This window comes from Brienomyrus brachyistius, chromosome 21, assembly GCF_023856365.1.
Source record: "Brienomyrus brachyistius isolate T26 chromosome 21, BBRACH_0.4, whole genome shotgun sequence".
NCBI lineage: Eukaryota > Metazoa > Chordata > Actinopteri > Osteoglossiformes > Mormyridae > Brienomyrus > Brienomyrus brachyistius.
This window is the reverse complement of record NC_064553.1, coordinates 12,911,042-12,933,551: the sequence shown is the minus strand read 5'-3', so window position 1 is coordinate 12,933,551 and position 22,510 is coordinate 12,911,042. Positions and strand designations below refer to the sequence as shown.

Sequence of the window (22,510 nt, the reverse complement as noted above, 5' to 3'; positions counted from 1 at the left end):
CCGGCCGACCTGCGTGTGGGACTCGTGGGTGAAACACAGGAGTCTGCATTCAGGACGTGCGGTGATTCAGTCTGCCAAGCGCAGAAATGCTGCGCTAACCATCTGACTAATGTTCCATGTTAATCCACATTATAATCGCTTATCCTGGTCTTGGTCACGAGGGGGGGGGGGGGCTGGAGCCTATCCCAGACAGCACAGGGCACAAGGTGGGGGTACTCCCTGGATGGGATGTATGGGAGTCCGTAGCACACACAAATTCATGCACTTCGAAACATCAGTTAGCCTGACTGCATGTCTTTGGCCGACACGGGGAGGACAAGCAAACCACACACACCTCTGTGCTTATTTATAAACCCGAAATTTGTCCTTAGCAACCTTCAGTTGCTAGGTAGGATGGCAGGGGACTTCAAATCCCTGTAAATGAAGCGCTAATTTGGTGACAGTGACAGGCTGAGATGAGCTGCGCGGTGGGTTCAAGGATGAAGCCCGTTGGAGGAATGTCATTTTTAGTAAGGGAGAGGTAATGTGGGGGGGTGGGCTTTGTTGTACCGGGTGATGTGGCACCGAGATTCTTCATTTTTAGTGCAGTGTTCTCACCCCGGGCAAGATCTCATTTGCAGTTTTTGCGGCTCGTGCGTCAGAAGCCTGTGTGTGTGTGTGTGTGTGTGTGTGAGTGGTGAGGGAACGGAGCAGATGGTCTTTCTTTGACACCATCACATGGCCCTGCGCGAGTAACGGAGGCAGCAGCAGTACCGCCGCGTGCGAAGCGGCTGATGAGTCTCTCCACCCCGCTGTCATGTTCGCTGCTGCCTCCCGCTGTACATCCTAAAAGCTAAATCTATTCCATTTACACCCCTCCGATCTCTGTGTGTGAAATTACGTGACTTTAATGTGAAGTTCCGGCCCAGGGTACTTTTCTGAGAGTCTGCGGGAAGTATGCCTCTCTCTCCCTCTCTCTCTCTCTCGCGGCCTCTGAGCCCGGCTTTGTTCTGCACGCGTGTGGAGGCTGCATGGGGGGGCGGGGGGGGGGGGGGGGTGATGGTGACGTCACGGCTTCCCAGAGAGGGCTGCCGCACACCTGTCCGCATGGACATACTGTCCTCCGGACCCCTGCTGGCTCTTTCCCTGCAGTTGTGTTTCTTACTCCTCGTTCAGTGCAGATTTGGGCAGCTGAGAATATAAAAAAAAAAAAAAAGAATGAAATGAAATTTCAAATTTGTATGAGTACAGGTGCATAGGAGTTTCTTAGTGTTCGCATATCCCATAATGCTCTCCTTTAAGGCGTGCACAGATATGGTGAAGCCGGAGTTCTGAGCGCAGGGTCAGTCAGTCATCCAATACCTTGGAGCATTTTTATATTACAGTCTGAGATGAATGATCGGCTACAGTTTAATTCCCAGACAATTTCATGCAGCTTTCACCATAGTCTGGCCTCATGGGAGTTTTGGTTGGTCCCGCCTGTTCTAGTTGCTGGGATCCACCTCCTCTGCAATCTGATTGGTTATCTATCTGAACCAATCATTTTTCACTCTGCCCTCATAACATTTTTCTGTAATATAACTCCCACAAGCCAGGCCGGCATGTGTTTTCCCCAGCTGTGCATTTTAAACGAGCCTTTGTTTCATTTCAGCACAGACTGAAACCCCCCCTGTGTAGTTTGTTGAATTACAGTCTTGAAAATCGCCTCCTGTTTGTCCAAATGTGTGGCTTCCCTGTCCGCAGGCCTGTCATTAGCGCTGCTGTTTACTCTGCCGTGGTAGGAAATGGCGTCTCTTGACCTTGGCCTGTCTTGTGTTTCCTCCTCAGACGCAGCCGCTAAGAAGGCCTTGGTGGCAGAGGTGAGCTGCCCATCTGTGGCCGGGGCACCAGGGCTGGTGACTCCTCTGGAGGAGGGGTCGTCCTCCTGCTGTCCCAAAGAATTCAGCATCTTCTCACAGCTGAGCTTCAGACGCGTATCTCTCTTCCTCTGTCTCTCTCTCCCTCTGTCTTTCTCTCCCTCTGTCTCTCTCTCCCTCTGTCTCTCTCTCCCTCTGTCCTGTCTCTGTTATCTAGATGCCGTCCTCATCGGGACAGATGTGTTCAGGTCCCGGGAAGAAGATTGGGCACAGAGGGGTGGACGCTTCAGGAGAAACCACCTATAAGAAGGTAATTATGATGCTTAGCCTCAGGCGGAACAGGGCTGCAAAATCCACAATGTACTAAATATCTGCGGCAAGACGATTCTGATTAGATCATGATAACCTAAAATTTTACAAATGAGCACGTTTTTTGTTGGCGCGGAGTTTTACGTTTTTGGCAAGCAAAACAAACGTGTGTGTGTGTGTGTGTGTGTGTGTGTGTGTGTGTGTCCAGACCACGTCGTCAGCTCTGAAGGGGGCCATTCAGCTGGGCATTGGGTACACTGTGGGCAACCTGAGCTCCAAGCCGGAGAGAGATGTGCTGATGCAGGACTTTTACGTGGTGGAGAGCATCTTCTTCCCAAGGTGAATGTGAATGTTGTGAGTAATTCTGAGAAACATGTAACATGATCAGCATCAAGCTGCACTGGCAAAGATGAATTCCGGTTCTTTATGTTTAATTAAATCATAATCACAAAATCCATCCATCCATTTTCCAAACTGCTTATCCTACTGGGTCACGGGGGTTCCGGAGCCAACGGGCACGAGGCAGGGAACAACCCAAGATGGGGGACCAGCCCATCGCAGGGCACACTCACACCTACGGGCAATTTAGTAACTCCAATTAGCCTCAGCATGTTTTTGGACTGTGGGGGGAAACCGGAGTATCCGGAGGAAACCCCACGATGACATTGGGGAGAACATGCAAACTCCACACACATGTAACCCAGGCGTAGACTCGAACCTGGGTCCCAGAGGTGTGAGGCAACAGTGCTAACCACTGCACCACCATGCCGCCCTAATCACAAAATAATGACTATAATAAGAAATAAACTCTTTTGGCATGGGGAGGTTTTTTTTTTTTTACTTCTGAGACGGGGGACCACGTAGATCTGCATGAACCCTCTGCAGGGGCAATGAAGAACCACAGTGACTCTGCACCCTCTCCTTCTCTCTCCAGCGAGGGCAGCAACCTGACCCCAGCCCATCACTACCCAGACTTCCGCTTCAAAACCTACGCACCCGTTGCCTTCCGCTACTTCCGCGAGCTCTTCGGCATCCGGCCCGACGATTACCTGGTATGAGGCCCCTGCCCCCTCGTGCCCGTCGCCGCATGGCGCGCGGGGGGGGGGGGGGGAGGTCTCGGCTCACTCAGTTGTGCTAAGGTTGGGTCATGCTGGGATGGAGATGAGTGAGCTGTCAGGGAGAGGGGGGGTATGAGTCACAGCATGCTGACGGGGGTGCTAGCTTCAGGCGGCGCAGGTCGTGAGTCACTGGAGCAAGTGTTTATGCATGTGTGTGTGTGTCTGGGATTGTAGGACATGAAGACAAATTGGGAAGTGTAATGCTGAGTTTTCTTAACTACGTTAGTGAGCACAGAGACCCGGAACGTTCTCTGACTTCACAGTCACCCCCCCCTCACTCTACTTCACCTGCAGTACTCTCTCTGCAATGAGCCCCTCATCGAGCTGTCCAACCCAGGGGCCAGTGGCTCCATCTTCTATGTCACCAAGGACGACGAGTTCATCATCAAGACAGTCATGCACAAGGAGGCCGAGTTTCTGCAGAAACTTTTGCCCGGGTACTACATGGTAAGTCCTCTCTGGTCTTGTACTATATGGTTAGTCCTCGCTGATCTGGTAGTATATGGTTAGCCATCTCTAATCTGGTACTGCATGGTTAGTCCTCTCTGATCTTGTACTATATGGTGAGTCATCTCTGATCTGGTACCGGGTGGTTAGTCTGATCTAGAATGATCTGGTACTATATGGTGTGTTCTCTCTAGTCTGGTACTGTGTAGTTAGTCCACTCTGATCTGGTACTTTATGATGGGTCCCATTTGATCTGATACTATATGGTGGGTCCTCTCTGGTTTGGTACTACATGGTAGATCCATACTTTGGTATCATAAAGTGGGTCCTCTGGTTTGGTACTACATGGTAGATCTATAATTCGGTATCATAAAGTGGGTCCTCTGGTTTGGTACTACATGGTAGATCCTTTATAATTCAGTATCATAAACTGGGTCCTCTCTGATCTAGTACTAGCTGGTGAGTTCTCTCTCTCTCTCTCTCTCTGTTTCCTTTCTTTCCTGGTATTACATGGTGAGTTCTATCTCTCTTCTGCCCTTCCTTCCCCTCTCTCTCCCTCTTTCTTGTTCTCTCCCCCTCTCTCTGTTCCTGTTCTGCTTCTCTTCTGCACTGGAAGAGAAAGGCTGCTCACCTTGCTCTGCTGATTTAAATACAGGGTTTTTTTTGTCTCAGCTGAAAATATTGACTCTCTGCCTCTTTCACCCCAATTTATTGAAGCAGATTTGAAGAGGTTTTTCCTGCAGTGGCAGGAAAGGCTGCTGTACCAGGGCATTTACCATCTTGCTATTTTTAGCCAAACAATCCCGATGGCTACAATCTGTTTTAATCTTCTATTACTCTAGAACCTTTAATCCTGATATTAACATATATGTAGTGTTTATACCTTCCTCTCTCTTCTGATGTTCTGCCCAGGCAGGAACTCCTGCTATCGTTGAGTGTGTACAATAGTGTTGACGGTGCCCTTTTATGTGATTAATTCACAGGATTGTGACTGGAACCTAATTTGTTTCAGGAAGCATTTTGCATGCCAGCGCTAAGCGACCTGTGATCGCACAAAGATGTAAGTACGTCCTTCCTGGCCGATTCCCATTTCCCTCTAACATCGAATCTCCTCCTCCCAGAATCTGAACCAGAACCCCAGGACCCTTCTGCCCAAATTCTTTGGGCTGTACTGTGTGCAGTCGGGTGGGAAGAACATACGCGTGGTGGTCATGAACAACGTGCTGCCCAGCGCCATCCGCATGCACCTCAAGTACGACCTGAAAGGTTCCACGTACAAGCGGCGTGCCTCCAAGAAGGAGCGAGAGAAGGCCAGGCCCACCTTCAAAGACCTGGACTTCCTGCAGGACCTCCAGGATGGGCTGATGCTGGACACTGACACCTATAGCGCCTTGGTCAAGACCCTGCAGAGGGACTGCCTGGTGAGGAGGGGCAAAGGGAGGTGGAGACATCACGTGTGTTAGAGCTTTTGGTAACACTTTACTTAAAGTACTCATTTATAATGCATTATAGATACCTTCATAATCCATTTGAATGCATTACTAAAGCATTATAAACACGGCTATACCTATTTATAAAAGGCATAACAAATTACAGCCATGTTTAACATGCATTATAAATGCTCTATGAAGCTCTCATCTATGATGCACTATACATACCCTCATAATGCATTATAATGATCAGTATAAGCCATTATAATGCATTATGAAGAAAGTTTGCGGTTTGAGAACTGCGTCAGGCAGCACTCTTGCAGTAGTTGGAGTTAAGGGCTTTAACCAGGGGCCCAACAGTGACGAAGTTACCTATCCAACCATGGGATTTGAACTCACAACCTTCTAGATATGGGCGCACATCCCTATCTCACTGGTCTTTTTAAATTCTCTCTTATGTGCACTAGTGGAAAATGAGCACTAAACATGTCAAACCTAGTCTTATTCAGGAGATATCTGCATGCAGCACAGTGATGCAGAGTTTAATGGCACTCAAACCCATGACCTGTCTCTGGGCCACAGGTGCTGGAAAGCTTCAAGATCATGGACTACAGCCTGCTGTTGGGCGTGCACAATATAGAGCAGGCGGAGCGGGAGCGGCTGGCCGAGGGCCTCCAGGGTTCGGGGGAGCCACGGCCGGTGGCCCAGAAGGCCCTCTACTCCACCGCCATGGAGTCCATCCAGGGAGGCGCCGCCTGCGGGGAGTCCATCGACACGGATGATATGTATGTGCCCGAGACGTTTAATGCACAAGTGCACAGACATTTACAGTTAAAATTCCGGACACAGCTGCTCTTACGACATCGGTGCATTTCAGCTGTGTTATTCGCCTTATATTAAAGGCCTCAAGGCAATAAATAAATACACATGAATGTTGATTATCTCATAAAGACGGTGCATGTCAAGGTCTGGGATATAGTAGATGATAAGCTAACATACTGTATGGTGCGTGGGTGTTTGTAGTCAATATGTTGAGTGCAGAAGAAATGGGCAGGGATAAAGATGTGAGTGACTCTGAGAAGGACCAACTCATTTTGGCCAGAAGACTGGGCTAGAGCAGCTCCGAAAGGGCCAGGCTTGTGGGGCACTCATGGTCAGCTGTGGTCAGTACCCACTGAGAGTGGACTGAGGAGGGAAAACCCACAACCCACCAACAGGGTGCTGGGCGCCCAAGACGCATCGATTCAAGATATGAATGAAGGCTTCCCCGTGTGGTACAAACCAACAGAAGGGCTACTGTGGAAAATAATGGTTGATGATGATCACAGGAGTAATGTGTCACGACACACAGGCCATCGAGCTCTGCTGTGTTTGGGGCAATATAGCAATGGATTGTCCAGTTCTGATGGTTGCGTGCCCACTGTAGGCACTTTTGATGGTGGACAGGGGTCTGCATGGGCAATCTTCAGCTACATAGTCCCATACAGAACAGGGCTCAGTGCCCTATTCTATTGTACATGACAAGTATACAAATACAGAATGCAGTCACAGCAGGTCTTGCTGTATGTCAAATTCCAAAATATGACACCTATCGCCGAGTCTTCTGCCTGTTTCTGCCAGGATGGGGGGCATTCCTGCGGTCAACGGCAAGGGAGAGAGGCTGCTACTCTACATCGGCATCATCGACATCCTGCAGTCCTACAGGTAACCGGATTCCCGGCTCTGGGATGCGTTCCAAGGCGCTGCTCGAGTGACAGGTCACCGCGACTCCATGTGGCTGCTCGGACGTAATGATTTTTGTCTGTGATCCTGGTTCTTTGAAGCCAATCAGATGTTATTGTCTCCCACCTGAGTGTGATTTACTTATTTATTTGCTTGCTACTTTTCAGGTTAATCAAAAAACTGGAGCACACTTGGAAGGCTCTCGTTCACGACGGAGTAAGTGAAATACCCCATTGTTCTTCTTCTGCCGTTCTGCTCACTTTATCGATTAAGACACCTGCCCCCCCCGACCCCCCCTCCCCAAACAAGTTGCATAATACCAACCTATAATAAACCCTGCACTTCCATTCCGAAAGCATGCGTCATACTGGCAGCATTTCCAGCATCCCGCTGGCCTCTGGACATAAATATAAAGATGGAGGCGCTGCTCGCGTTTCGCTCGGCCGCGGAAGGGCCGGTGTCAGGACCGGAGACTTTGTGCCCCGCCTCCCTGACGCATTGTGAATGATTTAACACGGGGCCCTGTCTCTGGTAGCTCTTTATCGCCAGACCTCCTGGGTAATCCCACTCTTGCTCCTCATGCATTTATTAATGCGGAGAGAGGAGCGCAGGAGCTGCATCAGGGAACAATGGTGGGTTTGTAAATAATAAACTAAGACCAACTTCCACATTATTTTATTTGTCGGCGCATAAGGTGCGTATAAATTAACTGTGATGCTGTTCGGACTTTGCTCTGACAACCTGTCACCCCCCCCCCCCCACCCCTTTAGAGGATGGTAAGAGGCTGAAGCTGATGTCCTGCATTTATCACAATGCTGTATGACTTATGTATGTATGTATGTATGTATGTAGGCACTATCTTTCTTGAACTTAACTCCTCCTTCTGTGTTACTCCGAAACGTCGGGCTTCAATGTGCTCCCTCTCTCTCTGTCTGCTTTGGTAGGACACTGTATCAGTCCACCGGCCCAGTTTCTATGCAGACAGGTTCTTCAGGTTCATGAATACCACTGTGTTCAGAAAGAACTCCTGTAAGTACTGAGCTATACAGTATATCCGTATTGCAAAGCCCTCCGTCTTTGTCTCCACAGTTTGTTCCTGCATAGTCACTCCTCTCTGTTGTCTTGGAAATTCTGACGTTTCGAATGTTTGTTCGGTTCCGCTACCAGCACATTGGGTTCAGCAAATTATAGGCTTGAGTTAATTAAGAGGATGTTCTGTCAGTGCTGTAGAACAAAGATGTGGAACATCTGGACATCCATGAGTTGTAGACTTTCCTTTTAGACTATTTTCCTTTTAATTGTGTGTTATCTAAAATCATCTTTTGTGTTCTTTTACACAACTATAAATGCTAAAGTGTGCAACACAACAGGTGTGATTCCTGATTCATGCTGGACATTCGCACTCTGCGCTCAGCATGACAGACCGATGACATCATCGTCCTTTTCTCTGCAGCCCTAAAGTGCTCTCCATCTAAGAAGGGCCGCGGGGTGCTGGCGGTGCCCCACCATGCAGGCCCGGGGTCCGTGTGGTCGGCCAGCCAGATGCCCTATGACCAAGACGACGACACCTTTGACCTACGGGGGGCCCGGAGCTTCCCCACGCTGGAGGATGACGGTGCATGGTCCCACCGCTCGCTCGCTCGCTGTAATGGGCTATGAGAGACCACTGCATTAAAGTAACACCCTCTGTCACTCCCTCGCCTCCCAGGCCGGCCAGACCTGCTGCCCTGCACCCCTCCCTCCTTTGAGGAGGCAACCACAGCTTCTATTGCTACCACTCTGTCCTCCACCACCTCCCTGTCCATCCCTGAGCGCTCCCCGTCTGACACATCTGAGCACTCGCGCAGCAGGTAGGGCACAGGTCGGCACAGACACGCACAGGCGCAGACAGACACAGGCCAAAACAGACAAGCAAGGGCACAGACAGGCACAGGCCAGCACAGACAAGCATGGGCACAGACACGCACAGGCACAGACAGACACAGGCCAACACAGGCAGGCAAGGGCACAGTTCTACAGACACGCACGGGCACAGACATGCACAGGCCGGCACAGATACGCATGGGCACAGACAGACACAAGCCAACACAGGCAGGCAAGGGCACAGGTCTGTACAGACAGGCACGGGCACAGACAAGCACAGGCCAACAAGACAGGCACGGGCAACAACACGCATGGGCATAGATCAGCACAGACAGGCACAGACATGCACAGGCACAAGCCAGCACAGACATGCACAGGCACAGATCAGCACAGACAGGCACAGGCCAGCACAGACATGCACAGGCACAAGCCAGTACATACATGCACGGGCACAGACAGGCACAGACTTGCAGGCGAACAGGCCAGCAGAGACACGCACGGGCACAGACACTCACAGGGACAGACACATCCGGACCCAGACAGGCACAGGCTCAGATACGCAGGACCCTAACAGCCCATGTTTTAGGCACATAGCTTCGATGGCTGCATAGGTGTAGCCTCCTTATCTCTCTCTCTGTTCCCTGCAGGAGACACACGCAGTCCTTAAGCCACGAAGGGAGGTGAGCGGCAGCCGGGGGCACATACATCCCCACCCGGGCCCTCATTAATGTGGCTGGCCGGTGCTGTATGGCTGCGTCAGCATGAAAGTCATACATTGTAATAGGCATCAATACAGAGCTGGCAACTCCGAGCCTCACCGTGTCAGCAGGGCCATTTCTAATGATGCTTTTCATGTCCTATGAAAGCTGCAATAATAGCTTAATAATTCTGAGGTTTCACTATATATGTATTCAAAGAAACATTTATGGGCAAAAATCTGCTCGGTAACACTTTATTTGAAGCAATCATTATAATGCATTATAGATACCTTCATAATGCATTATAATGCATTTATAAAGTATTATAAATAGGACTTTATTTATAAAAAGGCATAACACTTTATAGCCATGTTTATTATGCATTATGAATGTTCCATGAAGCTTTCATCTATAATGCATGATAGCTACCTTCATAATGTAGCACAATGGTCAATAATAAGAATTACGGATGCATTGCATGACTGCTTTAAGTAAAGTGTTTCCATCTGTTCCTCATATACTTGAATACAAAACTTTTTCTTTCGCTTACCCACGGGCTGCTTTTGCCCAGGTCTGATTTAATGTATTTTAAAAAGGCGCAGATGTGCTGTGCACACAGCCCTGTGTTTTGAGCCAGGCCGTGATCTTGTGGGGGTGTGACTGTCAGCGTGCTCCGCTGCTGTGTGTGCAGGGTTCAGGAGGAGCTCCGCATGCATGAGGAGGACCAGCAGACGATCACCGTGGAGGTGGTGAAGAGGCACGACAGCGAACCCTCCATCCTGGCCCCAGAGCTGACACCAGAACCCACACCAGAACCTACACCTGAGACCAGGTGACCTTGCTAGCCCCACATGCCATTTCTTCATTCATCTCTAGTCGTCTTGTCATAGGTCTGTGATTCTAAGGGCCAGAACAGTAAATGTCCACCATAAATTTGACTTTTGGTTCCATGAACTGTACCAATCAAAAGTCTGGACACACCTGCTGTTAATACATTTGGTTCCATTTTAGTTCTGTTACTCACCTTACAGTAAAAGGCCTTAAGGCAATGAAGTAATCGCATCAAATATTACAATGACCAAGAGAATTGTCCAGCATCTCGACATTTTTCTTAAATTGTACATCCCAAAATAGCCCCGTTTTCCTTCAGTGCCAGAAATGTAGGCCCTTGGCATTCTTTAAACCAGCTTCCAGATGTAGCCACCTGGAAGACTTCTCTAATAGTCCTTAAGGAATTTCCACAAGTTCTGGGCACAAGTTGTTCTCCTTGCTCTTACTGTTCCATCGAACTCATCCCAAACCAGCTCTGTAGTGTTTTTGGTCAGGGGGGTTGTGGGGGTAGGTGATCTGTCACAGGACTCTTCTTGTTCACTAGATAACACAGTACTTTCATCATCTCTATCTGCGCTTAGGTTCATTATCAGGTTGAAAAATTAGGTTTTCGGTTGGTGTGTCCGGACTTTTGATTGGTACCGTTTGTCCCGAGTACCACGGAATAGAGGCTGCAGAGTTTAGAACTGCTCCTTTGGCTCAGCTGTGCATTTGTGTGATGGGATCATTACAGCAAATTTCCTGAGGAGGCCTCGGCTCCCTCTGAGCCCACCCTGGAGCCCGATGCAGCCAGTCAGCTTTCTGAGTGCGCAAGTCATGGCTCCCTGGAGGACGAGGAGGAGGTGCCAATCACGGACATCTACTTTGTAAGCCCCGCCCTCACAGCTCCTTAAAGCAGCCACCTTACTGCTCAGCAGGCAGTGCTCTGTCGTAAGGCTGCAGTGATATCCCGAGTACTAGTGACGGCCAAATGAAGCTTCATGAACCATTTTCTGTATTTTTTGACCCCACTAGATGGTGTTCTTGCTTGTACGTTGGAGCATGAATTGAGCCCTTTTTTGAATAGAGATACAGCAATTGGTTCATGAAGCTTCATTTGGCCATCACTAACGAGTATTCCTCACACATGACAGAAGCAGACACTCTATGCTGTTAGTACAGTTGAATAGCAAAAAGCACGCTGCAGATTTGGAGCCCTTTTGTGGGGGACTGGTAGATTTCATGACATGAGCTGTTCTCTGGGACTTGGTGTTTCACAGATTCGTGGTCAGGAGGACATGAGGGACCTCAGTCTGTAATGGTGAGAGAGCCAGGGGTGGGGGGGGAGTCACGGTCTGGATTTGAGTGAAGACCCTCCCCCTGTCTAACTGTGGTCCCTTCAAGTTGAGCCCTTCATTTAAAGGGGCTTTAAATTGCATGGTCTGCTGTGCGCTGAGCCACTACATGCACATGTGTGTATGGGTAGATTAGGTTTATATTACATTGTGGGGACCAAATGTCCTCCACAATGTGATAAATACCTGTTATTTTACTTACAGTAAAGGTTTGGGCTGGGTAGGAGTTAAGGTCGTCATTTTCGGATTAGAGAAATGAATGGAGAGTCCCCACGAAGATATGATTACAATCCTGTGTGTGTTTGTGTGTGTGCGCCACTCTATTTGCATGGTTTGCTACCCACCTTTTCCTACTAAAACTGGGGTCCTTTGGACCCAGTTTGACCATTGGCGCAGTGGGAAGTTCCCGGCCAAACTGAGCAGAGCAAGGAAAAATGGCAGCTTCAGGAGAAAGACCTCGAGGTTTGAGGAGAACCACCTCCACAGTCATCTGCTCCCTCTGGCAGGATGTCTGGGCCTCCCCTTCATTTCCTTTCCTCATCTTCATTTTTATTTTCTGTCTGTTTAACCATTCTTGCTGTCTCCATTTTCCACCATCATTCGCTCTAACCTCTGCTCACCTCCCTCTCCACCTCTTCACCCCCCCCCCCCCCCTGTACCCTTCTTCCTGTGTGCCTCCCAGTTTGCGGATGGCAGGTACTGGGTTTACTCCCCAGTTCTGCACCGGCGTAAGCCCAGCTCGAGCAGCATTGTAAGTCTTGGTCACTAGGGTGCGTCTGACACTTCTGTGCTCCGTCTGTTACCATTATCATTTTAGCTTCCAGCTCTGTAGCAGGGCGACGTCTCAATACAGATGAACAAGTGGGGAGAATGAGAGATGTGACACTCAGACCGTTGCCATCATCTTATGCAATGACCCCAGGCCACAAGCAGGTTGCGTTGGGTTGGGTTTGTTCTGGAAGGGGCCTTTCTTGACCCTTGCTTCCGCTGTGCATCAGCATACTCCTGTCGGGAAGGGAAGCACACAACACACATGCATCAGCCTGTTAGCTTAGTCACACCCAGCATAACTGCAACACCAGCTTTTGGGAAGGACATCTCCGATCAGCCCGACTCATGTCATTGCTTCAAAGTGTTTTTATTTAAAGTTATTTACTATGCCTCTGGAAGTTTTTCCCTCTTATCCTGGTTTTCTCGCTCTTCTCTTTTCCCCACCTGCTCCTCGTTTTCCGTGTGGTCCGTGTTTCCACGCACCTGTGCTCTCTGCTGCCCCCTCTTGTCCATGTTGTGCCGTAGCAGCCTCCTGAGGATAGGAGTTGGGTGTATTCCCCTCTGCACTATGGCACAGAGACTCAGTCGCCGTCTGACAAGGAGAGTGAGACAGTAAGTATGAGTTAACCCCCCCCCCCTCAGGGGTCCAGCCCTGAGGGGGTCCAGCCAGCTCCCACTGTGCATCAGCATACTTTGTTGTTCTCCCTCTACTGCTCTGCTGCTCTGCTGCTGAACAAAAATTTGCTGAGCTTTCGTGCTCCATAACCGCATGTATCTTTCTGCCCTAATTCATTACGTTTAATCTTCTATTGTCAGTATTGTTATCCTGGTTAAAGAAAAAAACTTTTTTTATGCATCCTTTAATTCTGACAAAATGCCAACATTCGTCTGCCGGTGCTTTTGGCCTGAGGCTCGGTCCTAGCAACAGGAAAAGCCACCACATGCTGTGTGACCGATCCCTCGCCCCAGGGCCCCACGTGTGAGGAAAAACCACCTGACCGTCACCTGTTTTTTTTTCGTCCCATAGTAGATTCTCCGCAGCTGACAAAGGCGAGAGGACCAGAGAGCTGTAACTCCGGGCGAATCTGACTGCAGGGGTCGCGACCCCTGTCACATGGTGGCACGACTGAAGGCTAGATCCCAGGAGAGAACAACAAAACAATGCTGGGGAGAGGAAAAGAGGGCGGCGGAAATTGTGGGAAAGAATTTTCCCACAGGACGCTAAATACCAGTTCCCAGACTTCTCTTTTCCTCTTATTGTAACAAACTTACATACATAGCAGATCGACAGAAACAAAAAAAAGCCCTGTAGTTTTAGCATGCCCCACCGTGTGCATATGTGTGAGCCCCGTCTGTCCCCCAACTGAGGGGTATGGCCAGCCACCCCCTGACTGTAGCCTCTCATAACACAAACCACCTGCTAGCTTCTTTTTTTATTATCTGTGCACCTTTTTGGAGTATGTGTAATATTGTGAGATAACATTTTTCATTTGTATTTGTTAAAAAAAATTAGGAGAGCAGCAACAAGGTACTCGGAATATGTTTAAAGATGGAGGAAAATGTTAGCCTGTGCTAAACGTCGATTTACTCTGCGACTGTATAAGATCAGAGCTGTTGAAATGTGTGTGTTTTGTTTTATTCGGGCATAGGTGCTCTCTACATTCCACCTCCCCCCCACCAAACTTCTTTTTCATGTGATGATCGCTTCCTTCCAAGTAGGCATCACTTCCTACATATCATGTCACTTAATAGGTTAAACGTGATTTTTGAGCTCAGTTTGTTATTATTATTGTCAGTTATTGGTGCCATGAATGCTGTCGGGCCTGAGCATGTGTCGGAAGGACAGCCTTAGCCTGCTGGCCCTCCACAGCCAGCCCTCCCTGTCCTCCATGCTGTTGACTGGAGAAGAGGTGTAAGATCTCCTATGACATGACCCAGTGAAACCATCTGTCCAAAACCCGATCCCTGAGGGATGCCACAGTATCACTGCCCTGCGACTGGACCCTATGACAGGCATGTGGTTGTGCAATATGGGGCATGGAATTGTGACAGGGGCTGGTAGCCCTTAGTAGTGGCCAGCAGCCCATTGATGGCACCGTTAGCCCATTGATGGGACTGGTAGCCCATTGATCGGGCTAGTAGTCCAATGATGGGACTGGAAGGCCAGTGATAGGGACAGTAGCCCATTGATGGAGCTAGTAGTTCATAGATGGTACTGGTAGTCTGTTGTTCGGACCGGTGCTCTATTGATGGGGGGCTAGTAGCCCATTGATGGGCCTGGTAGCCTTAGGATGGTAGCTGTAGTCCATTGATAGGGCTGATAGCCCAGTGATGGTGGCGGTAGCCCATTGATGGGCCCAGTGATGCAGCAGAAGCAGCAGGGGTGTGGTCAGACCAAACACTAACCCATCCTACCCAACAGTTTAGGATCAGGTATCTATTGTATATTTTGTCCACACCTCAACCCAACCAATGACCACATCTGCTGGCGGCTCCGCGACAAAGACGTTTACCAGGGAAGGCCATCTGCTTAATAACACAGTGGCTGTTTGGCATTTAGTCACACCCAGGTGTGTGCATAGTGAAGGAGTTGCGTGTATCATGTAAGGTGGGTATGTGTTTCCATGGGGACCCCTGCCCAAGCTCTATTAAAACATCTTCCAAAGAAGCACAGCATCCTATTTTGCTCCAGTAGAAATGAAGCATATATGCAGGTGTGATGACAGTACGGTGTGAAACTGCACTGCATTCTGGGAAACTGACCAAATTTCATTGAAATTGCAGTGAAGAAAAATGTGATGATGAAACAGGCAGTTTGCAGTTACCAGATTGTCACAGCCTTGTCTTCCCAACTGACATCTAACTGTCTGTCTTGTGAGTGGTTTGCAACCCAGCCTGCTGTGTACAGTCTTCTAGGTCTAGGTTCAGCGGCAGGGTGCAAAGGTCTCGGAGATGGCTACGTGCTTCCTCACAACCTCTCAGTCAGTAACTGCCTCTCCACTCAGTCAGCTCATCTTCTCTTTTGTACTCTGTCTCAGAACGTCAGGTTGTACTGTAAACAGAGGGAGTGTTTTGTTGCATATAAGTGAAAGCACTTTTTGTATAATTTTCACCTGGAAAACGCAGTCATATTACTGAGACTATTTTTGTTTCTTCATTGGTGTGAAAACCTGATTTGGACTGAATAACTTAAACTGAGATGCATAAACGCAGATGTGGACGTCCATATGCTGTATAATGGAAGACCTTGCAGATTCTGGTGGCAGAAACAGACAAGTGGACTGAAAGCAAAGAGGCATGTTTCTCGGTGTTCAGTGGCCAGTAATGAGTTACTGCTGTTATCAGTAACTGCAAAGCAGAGGTCAACGGTCATATTTATGAGTAACTACTTATACTGCCTTATGTTAATGTGAGCAAATGGCAAGTTTTAGGACCACTAATGGGAACTTTGTTTCTATAATACGTAACTTGTTCGATTTTAGAGTGGCGTAGAGAGCCGGTTGCTTCATCAAGTTATTAACATAGGACAACATTTGATTAGTAAGAATCACCAGTTTCTCATGCCAGACCAAGGTGTCAGGAGGGTAGTGTGTGAATCGCACTGTGGTGGAGTCTTAAGACCATTCATTCATATTTTGTGTGTGCTTTAAAAATGCTGTTTACCATTTCTTGGACATTGTTTTCAAGCACCAAAAGTTATTTTCTAAACGACATAGCATGTTTTGTTTTGAACATCAGTAAGCGTATCTATTTATCTAATCTGTATATATTTATTTATTCACTCATGAAGATACATAAATGGCTTTATATGTGTTTGAACTGTATACAGAAGAGAATAAAGCAGTTCCTGCTGTATCAGATACAGTGTTCCTTCTGCCTTCGCTTGCAGTGTGCAGTGTCTGGGAAAGAGGACAGAAAACTTTCAACTAAACTGACAGTTTTTCTTCCACACTTGTTATGAGAACCAAATAAATGGATCTATGAGAACCTCAATCCTTGGTTTAAAGAAATCCCAGCAAACAAAAACTGGCACTAATGAGCAAACAAAAAAAATTGTAACCCAAGTGTAAAATGTGAGTATTGGACTGCAGTGCTAACAGAAATCTCTGTAACATAAGGTGTCCAAATTTAACCTCCTGGGAAATATAACTCACATCAAATATACAAGGACACAGGGTCGAGTACTTAAATGCAGCATTTTAAGACGCTACCTCCCAGATGTTGACCAGTCTTCACAAAACATTAGTGTTCCTCAAATATCATGTCAGACCTTAGACATTCAGCAGAGTGCCCAGTGATCATTATTCTTCTCAAGTCAAGTCACATAGGAGAATAACTAGTTTGACATGTTGCCTTCAAGCAATTGAACCAAGTAAAATCTTTAATTACTGCATAATAAGGTGTCAGTAAACTTCTCACTCGCATTTCAAAACAGGCCATGAGTGGTTATACTTTTTTCACGTGTAATTTTCTGAAAATTATTTGCAAACATGCCATTGTTGAGTGTCTGTGCCGTAATCCACGACATACCTGTGTGAGCTGAGATTTTCAAGCCTGACTCATAAAAACTAGAGAGACAATTCCTGCCAGAATATCAGCTTTGTGTTCATCCAAACAGGCTCAGGTTTCACACTGAGTGAGTATAAATAAATTGAGACTATTTTGTCATCACTAGGCTAGTGTCATTTTGTAACATTTTTGGTTGGTGGTGGCCGTGAGATTTTTTCAATGGGAAAAAATGTTTTGTGACTCAAAAAAGGTTGAAATACCCCCGGTTTAATGGGTAGAATAACGTTGCTTTGAAGAAAAAAGAAAAAAAAAACACCGACCTCTAAGAAACATCTTTTCAGTAGTACTTGTTTTTTACCACAGTGTGGCGTAATAAAGAAATCTAACACCTGAACTGGATTTCAGAAAGCTAACACAAAGGCACACACTGTCATTTTAAGTTCCACATTAATTCTTATTTAAACATCTAAAAAGGGCTAGCAGACTATAGAAATTACCATCACACAAAATGGAGAGCATTTACATACCTGAAAGTTTCACAATAAATGACCAGCACTGTAAAGCAAGCTGCTCTTCCTCACTTAGCAGCTTATTAACCACTGAAGCACACGTATGACATGATTCTCCTCTGGCCATCTAAACAGCCTTACATTAACACCCATACCTACAAGGGTACCAGTGGGTAAAGCTCACTCATACATCCTCTTTTTCAGGACCTAAAAATGCCCTTAATGCCTGGGGCTTCACTTTGTTTCATGCTGACATTTGCTTTCTGCGGTCAGAATACTTTGTGTGCATATTTGCGTTGTTTTGCGTCCTCTCTTTGCATCCTGCCCTCAATGTCCTCTTTACTGCAAAGCAAACCTAAAACGTCGACGACGCTGACGGTCAAACTGCATGTCCAAGCAGAAGCATCGAGGGAGACGCTAGTTACAGTGACTAGTTTATTTTTGCACAGTTACAACATGCAGATCACTTGAAACAAAACAAAACCCTGTACACATCGATTCATCTTCTGCAACATGCAAGCATGTACACAAACAGAGGCAAATGAGAGATTGGGGTCAATTAATACTACACAATTTCACAATCAATAGCAGATGCTTTTGCGCTAATGGTGTTAGACATTCATACAGCATAGAGAAGCACTGAGGAGCGTCGAAAACCGAACACTGACAAAAGTAACCGCAGTCTCTGCTACACCCACCACTGCAGTAATTCACGTAATATTTTGTCTACTTAAATTTTGCATATTGTAGACTGGGGAACCAAAATGCACCTTCAGCACGTGCAAATTCAAAGCATACATATCCATATCAGAAATCCAGCATTTAAGGGCAAGCTTTCCCATCTCTCAGAAACAGGACGGCTGGCCTATTAGATACTCACAGTAAAATGCAAGGGCACACAACAAAACAAAATCACCAGAACTTTCAAAAAAAGCTCAAAACGAAAGGGGTTACGTCGTCTATTCTTCAGAGGAATCTCTCTCGAAGGTGTAAGCCATGAAAAAGGCATCGGGACGGGTTGGGGTGAGGGGGTGGCCCGGTCTCACAATCTCAAAGCCCAAGAAACTAAATGTTCGCAACAACACCGCTGTGTGAGAGAGAGAGACAGAGAGAGAGAGTTAGTTCCACATTACTGCTTAATTTCTTAAATGTATTGCCATATTAGACTTCCCCTTTTTGAACATTTGACATTCAAAGAATGTCTGAATGTCTAAGCAAACAAAGAAAAGCTGAATGTGCAGTTTAAAAATAAAAAGGAGAAATCGGTGTCATGAAGACATACCTCTGTCATCACGGCCCTTATGGAGACAAATGAACACATGATCCACTTCCAGCTGCTCCTCCGCAAACTCCAACAGCAGGGCAAAGCTGGAGAAACGGCACACACCCTTACAGCTCCATCCACAGACTCGGCGGAAAGTCAGCTTGACGTCATTAAACAGCCTCTGCATTTTCGTGATGCTGGCGTGACCCCCCGAGAATGCTGCGGAAGCCGTCCGCACGCCCCGCCTCACCTGTCCTTGCTGCCTTGTGGCAGCAACCCGGGGGGAACCTCCACGTACAGGTTGTCCCCTTTCAGTGCCGCCCTCCAGGTGCAGTGCCTGTCCTCTGCACGACGGGGCTCGAACAGCAGGAAGCGCACACGGGACGTGGAAGCGGCCCGGTCCTCGCGGACCAGCAACCGGGCGTCCTGCAGCGGCCCAAAGGAGAGGCAGACCCTGACGCAGAGAGCTTACACAAAGACCTACTGTTCGCTGACACTGCACTGTCACCAGCATCAGGGCAGCTCAAAACCGCTATACACACATCCCACCTTCTCCACAGGCTGACAGGGCAGTTATACATCTTAAAAACAGGAATTTTACAACATTCAGCTCTTGTGGAAAAATATTCTGCTTCAGCTAAAGTAAATTTTAGCCAGATCAGCCCTCCTGGACAAGCAGTTAGGGAGCGAAGCTGCACCAGAATCCATGATTGGGGGGGGGGGCTCTAAGCACAGATCTGCAGGATCTGCCCCCCAAAAAACACAAATCATTCAACACAGTAATACATATAGCAAGTCATATCACCCACAGTTTCAGCTGTAAATCAAGTGCCCATTAACCAATTAACTTCCTTCAGAGCGTCACCCCAAAATGTGATAGAATATCTCACCGAATGGAAAAGTTCGGCTGAAAGATTGTGATCCCTCTGGTCGTCCCCCCGCCCACCTGGGATCTTCAGGGGTGGGAGAGGGGCATCAGGAGCACCACCGAGGCCCCGGACAGGGGTTACTGCAGCAACGGGGGCAACGCCAATGGCTGGGGAGGAGAAAGGCTTTACACGGGAGTTCCCTCATTTAGCAAAAGCAAGAAAATCCACACAATCAATTCAATTTATTTTTATAAAGCACCTTTTGCAACTGTGTCCCCAAGGACCTTGACAAGGGTGTGTGACGATACAGCATCACACCCATCCTGATCATCCAACAGCACATCAGTGACTACCAAGAATAGCAGCAAGCACAGCTGATAAACGGATTTGCCACCCCCGCGCTACCACTTACAGTGGCAGAAACGCAGTGCTAGATTCTGCACGAACAGAGGTGACAGAAGCTGGCAGATGATTCGCTGCCAGGGACACCAGCTACAAGGTGTTTATCGCGGACACTTTCCGACACCCCCTCCAGCATCTCCCTCCCACGCTGTGCTGCAGAATACATTCTGCTTGTTAATCTGAAACTGAACAAGATGTTCTTACCACTCACGGGAGTCTATACTCAAATTCTAGCGAAGTATTTAGGAGTGCATGAACTAGACCTGGCATGCTCTAAGCAAGGTTATGGTTCAGGTGTAAAGGTCAAGCTTTATCTGCTTTTACCACGATTCTAAAAACTCCGCCAGATTAATCCCGTAATTCTACCCAGAATTCCATGGATAGATTTCCATACAGACGGTGCAATGCTATATCCAGCATGAGGACACAAATTCCTTCTTCGCGGCACAGCACCATGTTACATAAAGCTGTTTAATGCCTCCCCAAGCAGGAATAAATATATTACACATAATCAGGTTGGTCAAACATTAGCCTCTCATTTCCACCAGTAACATCCAGATGGATGTGTGGTAACCGAGTCAATCCAGTCTAAAAGCAGAGGGGGAGGGGGGGGAACTGCTTTCTGTTTTTGGTCACTGACATACCAAAGAAAGAGGTTTCGCTTGTTACTTAGCAACATTCCACCGAGAAGCCAAGGGGCCTGACTATATAATTCTGCAGCTTCTGAAGGGAAAGGGTATTGCAGACTTAACACACAGTTTCTGAGACACCATTATTACTTATATATCATGAATGGCATACACTAACACTTTTCCACTAGCAGGGCAAATTAAATTTTCACCCTGAATCCTAAACACATGATCGTGTGTTTATTTGTCCTAGAACAAAGTATATTTTCTTAAAGTCATCAAAAACAAAATCATAGCATAGCTAACATTATTTGCGAGTGGTATTAGATGCATTAATTATCGTTAGTCATCGGCGTGATTAGTGTGCATGTCATTGCACCCGCGCGCGATACCCGGGCTCGGTGACGCACGACGCCCAGGAGAGGGGGATGGGAACGCAGCGTCTCCACGTTAGCCGTTAGCCCAAGTACACGCATCCTAAAACATTAACACCCCACTTGACGACAAAAGCCGGGAACCCTGTCGTTTAGCTGCATTAATGCGGCCAACAACAACAAAAAAGCCGATTTAGCTATCAGTCATGAAAGCCTGTCGAATGGGATCTCCGATGCCAGCCGCAGAATTACCTCTGGCTACAGCCTGGCTAGTGGCTCCCGATTTAATATGACCTGGATTCTCCTTTGAAACGATCCTATACGGGTACCAGTTTCGTATTCTGGATCATCAGGGGGTGAAAGACAGCGATAATCGCCCGAAAGCCCATGTAAATGCCAGACAATTATACACGAGGGACTCCAATCCATTAGCCGACTAGCTCACCCATTACAGTTAACCATGAACTGCCAGACCACTGACGTCACACGTGAAATTCTGCTAGCCTGAAAGCTGCTAACTAGCTATTAACCATTAATACCCAAATAGTGCGATTGACTCATTAATACCCAAATAAATTACTGTTACAGAAAGTAATTCGGAAAAAATAGTATGACAGTTTAATACGTGACGTGAAATATAGCTGGACAGTTACACCTTAAGCAACATTTTAGTTAGGTTTCATCGATGGCCTATAGCTAACTCACTAACCATCATCACGACACGCTAACTAACTATCTAAACGAACGTTCGTTACAGGTTAGCCACCACCTGCTTCCCCTTTCCACTTTGTCCCCCTTACCTTTCGATTTCGGGGGTGATGTTACTGGTCAGACCGATAATCGGCATATTGTATATATTTCTTTCTTTTTCCCTCACAAAACAATGACTATTTAATATCGTTTGTAGGTTAGATTTAACCATCCGGCCTCCGTCCACTCAGGAAGCGATTTTCCCGTCTCTCTCTGAAAGCTGGTAATCTTGGCAAACAGCGAGGCCCGGGGATTTTTATCAAGGGGGAGGGAATGACGGGGTGAGGTCACCGGCCTTCGCGATAAAGGGGCGGTCTGTCGCGCAGAGGGCGGGGGCTGGAAACAGAAATGCGCAAAGCGGGGCGCAGCGATGTGTGTATTATATATTAATACCCTGCGCTGCGTGCAATCGCTCTTGCTGAAGGTTGAAAACTATGTAAAACTATTTCAAACATCCTGTCATAACATCTGAGATTGCTTATTAACACAGAGCAATTGGCAAGTTAATCTTCATACGTGAACGGAAGAAATATTTGATTTTTTATGCTGGGAGATGAAGCCGAATCAGATTTTTGGGGGCACACACCCTCATACTCCTATGCCACTGCATCCACTCTATAATAGTGCAATATCCAAGACAACCGAAAATGATCTCTCCAAAGTAGACATTATTCAAATTTTCAGTAATCTTTTTAAAACTTTCTCTTAATATTCTTTTCATTATTTCTCATATGCGTCTATGTGCTACTTTGATTCATTACAAAATGTATGAGAAATAAAGCCCACAGGCTACAGAGAGTGAATTTTCATAACAAACATTTCTACAGGGAAACAAAGCCATTCATG

The 22,510-nt window shown here is 47.4% G+C and overlaps 2 protein-coding genes across 8 annotated transcripts in view; one reads left to right on the top strand and one right to left on the bottom strand.

Moving 5' to 3' along the window:
- LOC125716521 (phosphatidylinositol 4-phosphate 5-kinase type-1 gamma-like) overlaps positions 1-16,218 on the top strand; it is a 28,854-nt gene extending 12,636 nt beyond the window's left edge. For 2 of the 7 annotated variants that reach the window (XM_048988928.1, XM_048988921.1), the window contains exons 2-19: positions 1,807-1,838; positions 2,053-2,145; positions 2,353-2,483; positions 3,079-3,196; positions 3,557-3,709; positions 4,831-5,130; positions 5,722-5,924; positions 6,760-6,843; positions 7,029-7,077; positions 7,806-7,890; positions 8,315-8,476; positions 8,570-8,711; positions 9,372-9,404; positions 10,114-10,254; positions 10,987-11,119; positions 12,270-12,338; positions 12,884-12,970; positions 13,386-16,218. In XM_048988928.1, the coding sequence (XP_048844885.1) occupies positions 2,053-2,145; positions 2,353-2,483; positions 3,079-3,196; positions 3,557-3,709; positions 4,831-5,130; positions 5,722-5,924; positions 6,760-6,843; positions 7,029-7,077; positions 7,806-7,890; positions 8,315-8,476; positions 8,570-8,711; positions 9,372-9,404; positions 10,114-10,254; positions 10,987-11,119; positions 12,270-12,338; positions 12,884-12,970; positions 13,386-13,388 (1,986 nt within the window). In that variant the 5' untranslated portion in view covers positions 1,807-1,838 and the 3' untranslated portion in view covers positions 13,389-16,218. The other 5 variants (XM_048988922.1, XM_048988924.1, XM_048988923.1 and 2 more) reach the window with 5 other exon arrangements.
- A 1,579-nt stretch (positions 16,219-17,797) lies between these two features.
- LOC125716568 (ornithine decarboxylase antizyme 1-like) lies at positions 17,798-21,917 on the bottom strand. Its single transcript, XM_048989028.1, is given in 6 exon segments — positions 17,798-18,463; positions 18,659-18,744; positions 18,891-19,066; positions 19,531-19,617; positions 19,619-19,676; positions 21,715-21,917. Coding segments are annotated over 6 exon segments (657 nt in total). The 5' UTR covers positions 21,837-21,917; the 3' UTR covers positions 17,798-18,335.
- Positions 21,918-22,510: the final 593 nt, after the last annotated feature.